At 56.3% G+C, this 4,844-nt stretch overlaps 1 protein-coding gene across 2 annotated transcripts in view; it reads left to right on the forward strand.

Annotated features, from left to right (window-relative positions):
• The first annotated feature begins 502 nt into the window (after window positions 1–502).
• Trim11 (tripartite motif containing 11) overlaps window positions 503–4,844 on the forward strand; it is a 13,899-nt gene continuing 9,557 nt past the window's right edge. Inside the window, exons 1-3 of one of the 2 annotated variants that reach the window (XM_013015656.1) lie at window positions 503–934; window positions 2,128–2,223; window positions 2,670–2,900. In XM_013015656.1, the coding sequence (XP_012871110.1) occupies window positions 506–934; window positions 2,128–2,223; window positions 2,670–2,900 (756 nt within the window). In that variant the 5' untranslated portion in view covers window positions 503–505. The remainder of the gene's footprint in view (window positions 935–2,127; window positions 2,224–2,669; window positions 2,901–4,844) is intronic. The other variant, XM_013015657.1, reaches the window with a different exon arrangement.

The raw sequence follows: 4,844 nt of genomic DNA on the forward strand, positions 1-4,844 counted from the left end.
GGGGGTCTCGAGGCTGGGGTGGGGGTCTCTGCGAAAGCTACGCTGGGACTCTGCGCGCGTCCAAGTGACGGGCCAAAGCCAGAACTGCAGGTCAGCTCAGAGGCGAGGGCTCCAGCCTTGAGGGCAGACGCTGAGCCCCGGTCACTCTTGCAGTTGGGAATGGACTCGGTGGGAGGGAAGACGGTACCTGGTGGAGAACGCAGCCACCAGCTCAAGGAACCTGCAACATCCCTGCCCCAAAGGCTGGCCGCGGGCTCACATCAAAGTGTTCAGGAGACTTAGCAGCATTTTCTGCAGGGCCATCTGGGCAGGCGAAGACAGGCAGGGTTAAGCTCAGGCTTAATGGACCAAGGTTCAGAGGGGCTGGGTGTGCAGCCAGAGGCTCTGTGCGTTTCCAGGAAGCATCTGTGCTGTTTATGGGAAAGCAGCAGGCGCAGTGAGCCAGCTGAAGCACCGGCTTCCATCCAGTTGTAGTGGAAACCCTCACCTTAATCTCCCAGGAACCATGGATGCTGTGGAACTTGCCAGAAAGCTACAGGAGGAGGCCACATGCTCCATCTGCCTGGACTATTTCACTGACCCAGTGATGACCTCTTGTGGTCATAACTTCTGCCGCGAGTGCATCCGGATGACCTGGGAGAAGGCAAAAGGCAAGAAGGGGAAGAGAAGGCAGAAGGGGTCATTTCCCTGCCCCGAGTGCAGGGAAATGTCCCCCCAGAGAAACCTGCGGCCAAACCGCCTGCTGACCAAAGTGGCTGAGATGGCGCGCCAGCACCCGGGGCTGCAGAGGCGGGACCTGTGCCCCGCACACCAGGAGCCCCTCAAGCTCTTCTGCCTGGAGGAGCAGACCCCTATCTGCGTTGTCTGCAGGGAGGCCCGGGAGCACCAGTCGCACAGGGCGCTCCCAGTGGATGAGGCCGTGCAGGAGTACAAGGTAGGGGAGGGGGGCCCCCGCAGGGAGGGCACCTGACCAGCAGATAAGAGGCGCTAGCCAGCACTGGGAAGGGCCTCTCGGGGGCCAGGAACCCCGGTTGGAGATGAAAAAGTGGCATCCAGTGAAGAGGGAGCCAGGATCAATGCTAGAGAGGGAGGGTGTCCAGTGAAGGGCAGGGCTCCTAGGCCCAAGCCAACAAAGGGGATTTTCCGTGGCCAACTCCTAGGCTTCACTTTCAGGGCCCTGGCCTGGCCTGGCAGCCCAGTGAGCCACTCTGGAGGGGTGGAGTCCCAGGTAGTTGTGTTCCACTCCCTCTGAGAGCTAAGGGTCTGTGCGGCCTGGCTGGTTAGAAATGTGCTCAAATGGTTTGCAGGAGAAAGTGGCACTAGGCTGCTGCTGGTCTAGCTGTGGAACAGAGGGCAGCACACCAGCAGCGGCACACCTTCCCCTCCCAGTCCCAAATTACAGAACTGCAAGTGTTCTGATTCTCCAAATCAGACTCCAAAGGATCATATTTTTTGGGTGGGGGTCAATTGTGAGGCTTTTTCTCAGGCCCTGGGCATGGTCCCTGAGCTCTTTTGCTCAAGGCTAATGCTCTACCACTTTGAGCCACAGCTCCACTTTTAGTTTTCTGGTGGTTGATTGGAGATAAGAATTTCAGACGTTCCTGCCTGGGCTGGCTTTGAACTCCAGTCCTCAGATCTCAGCCTTCTGGGTAGCTAGGATTACAGGCGTGAGCCATCAATGCTTGGCTGGATGACTGTCTTAATGTGGACAGAAAAGGAAACTGAAAAAGCACAAGTAAAGGTGCTTGGACTTGGGCTGGGAAGGTGGCTCAGTGGTAGAGTGTTTGCCTAGCATGCATGAGGCCCTGGGTTCGATTCCTCAGCACCACATAAACAGACAAAAGCCGGAAGTGTCTCCGGTACAAGGTGGGCAGCTTCTGTCCCTCAGCCTTCAGGAACAAAAACATTGAGGGATTCCTGCAACTACGCTTTTGTATTTGAGGGGCCTCTAGCTCGGAACCCTCATTCAGAAATGGGTCTATTGGGGCCTGTTCTGACCTGCTTCACTGCTGAACCGGCTTGTCTGGGGTGGGGTGTCTGGTCCATGCAGCTTGAGAGAGCACAACTCAGGCCGGGCAGAGAGGGGTCGATCCACTGGCCTAATTCCTGTGATTGTGCATCTCACAGGTGAAGCTGGAGGAGGACATGAAGTACTTCCGGGAGGAGATAGAAAAGACAGAGAAGATGCAAGCCAAGGAGGAGCAGAGCTTAGTAGAGTGGCAGGTAGGCGCCAGGGCTGTGGAGGGGCCCTGAGGGCCTTTCCCTCCCCACAGCCATCCCCACCCACGATGGTGGCATGTGCCCCCAACGCCTTCATGTCTTCAGTGTTGGGGATTCAGGGAAGGAAAAGGTTCCTTCCAGCCTCTGGTGTCAGTCGCTGACCTAAGAATTAAACTGAAATCAAACATGAGGGAGAGATGGTGTTTAGGGGAGGAAGCGTGCAGGGGCTGTGGATGCAGACTTAGACCTCTGGAGATTCATCCAAGGACGAAACCACAGCATGTAACTTCAGGTTAAAACAACAACAGGGTTTCACCGGATCCAGCGAGTGAGTTCAGTTTGGCTGGAGCACTGATACAGCAGCAGAGCAATCTCTGGAGCAGAGCTGTCTGCCCCTGGCTGTATGGTACAGGTGGCGTGGTATCTCATGGCTGGCTATGGCCCTGCAGGATAAAGCAAAGGAGAGGAGAGAGCGCATCCTGGTAGAGTTCCAGAAGGTGGTCCTCTTCCTGGTGGAGGAAGAGCGGAGGCTCCTGCAGACCTTGAAGAAGGAGGAGGAGGAGACAGTGATGAAGCTGCAGGATAGCAAAGCCTCGCTGGACAGACAGAACCACTCCCTGCACTCCCTGCTCCTGCAGCTGGAGGATTGGAGCCGAGAGGACCCCATCCAAATGCTGCAGGTGAGGCTGGCCGGGCCGGGCCAGCCACCCAGAGCCATATACCTGTATAAATCGCCAGGAGATGGGGGTGTGGCATGAGGATGCCCAGGCCCAGGGATAGCTCGCATGGGAGAAAATGCAGCCTGAGAGACAAGTCTGCTAGAGCTTAGGCTGATGGAAGAGTACAGTGGCACGTCCCACGCCAGGAATGCTCAGGACAGAAGAAGCACAGATGCCAAATCTTCTTTTGAATTCTGGAATATTGCCATCAATGTAATGAGGTATCTTGGGGAAAGAACCAGTGTCTCAACATGAAATGCATCTGTTCTGCTGATGGTGGATATAGGTAATAATTTTCAGCACCCCTGTGTTCTTTCATTCTGATCCTATGAGATCAGGTGTGGAATGCTCCACTATGGTGTCCCAGCAGTGCTTGGAAAGATTCAGATTTGGAGACCAGCAGGCTAGCGTTCTGTGGTGCAGTGTTCCTTCTCCATAACTCCCAGTCAGCCATGAGACTGCCAGGGTGTGCTCCCAACATACACAGCGTGAGGGCATGATGCTAAGCTGGGATGTGCACTGGCCAAGCCTACTGTATTTTTAATTTTCAATAGGCTCAATAAAGGATCATCATACACTCACATGCCGAGGTCCTGGGGGTTAGGACTTATGTCTATGACATTTTGGAAGAAGGAAATAATTCAGCCTCCAGGAGGCTCCAACCCAGATGAGCCGCACCTCCCTGCTTCCAGGCCTAAGGAGGTGATGCTGGGCATCTGGTGGAGAGCTGAGGCAGGGCTCACCAGTAGTATGGAGGAGACTCACTGACTCTGCATGGGCAGAAGTGGTTTGGGGGCAGGGCAGAGGTACCTGCAATGCTATGGCTCCGGAAGGGGTGGAGAGATGCTGGCCTTGACTTGACACACGGGTGGGCATCTGGCTCATTCGAACACTGGGTAATTACAGCACAGAATGCACTTTGCACTATGGTCCTGAAGACGCATGCATGCATATAGGTATGCAACTGAAGCAAATGTCTCCTGCAGGGAATCTGTAAGGGTTACAGCACACAGGTGCTGATGCCCTGTGGGGTTTTCCTTGATAACTTTCACAGCCATTCTAACTTAGGATACAGTTTTTCTTCTATAAAAAAACGAAAAAAACAAAAAAGCCTATTCAAAGCCAGGAGCCTGTAATCTGGAGGCTGAGACCTGGAGATCATGGTTCAAAACCAGTCTGGGGAGGAAAAGCCACTAAAAAGCCAGAAGTGGAGTTGCAGTTCAACTGGTAGAGCACTAGCTTTGAGCAAAAGAGCTCAGGCCCAGCGCCCAGGCCCTGAGTTCAAGCCCCAGGACTGGCAAAATTTTAAAAGCAAATAAACCAAACCCACAACCTGCTCACACTTAGTAGGTGGTTTTCTGACCCCTTGGGGGCCTTTTCCTGTGTCTGAGGTTGGACCCAGGGCCTTCGTGAGCAGGCAGCTCCTGCAGACCGTCCGGGCAGGTCCTGTGCCGGAAGTCAGCGCTAGGGTTCGGCTGCCCAAGACGCGGTGGTTTGTGGAGAAAGAGCGTGCTGACCGGAGGCGCGGGCACCGCCGGTGGAGGCCGGGCTCTGCCTCCCGCCCCTCTCCAGCGCGCCGTCGGGGCTTTGCACGGATGGGGAGCTGTGTGCGCGCACACGCGTGGGTGTGACCTCCGTGGGCGCGCGTGACCGCGGCTCGCTCGTGTCGGGCAGGCGCCGGGCTGGGCTCCCCAGGCTCCGGCCCTCGGTGCCGCCCGTGGCTGAGCTGGCACCGCACGGGCCGGACCGGGCCGGACGGGACCGGAGAGACGGCTCTGGGAAGAGCTGTCTGCCGAGACGTCTTTGTCTCTGCCTGAGGGCGGCCGGCGGGGCAGCCGAGCCCCTCTTTAGGGGCAGCTGAGCCCCTTTCTCTCTCTTGGTTCCAGGACGTGAAGGACACCCTGG

Source organism: Dipodomys ordii, unplaced genomic scaffold (assembly GCF_000151885.1).
Source record: "Dipodomys ordii isolate 6190 unplaced genomic scaffold, Dord_2.0 Scaffold27, whole genome shotgun sequence".
NCBI classification, from domain to species: Eukaryota; Metazoa; Chordata; class Mammalia; order Rodentia; family Heteromyidae; genus Dipodomys; species Dipodomys ordii.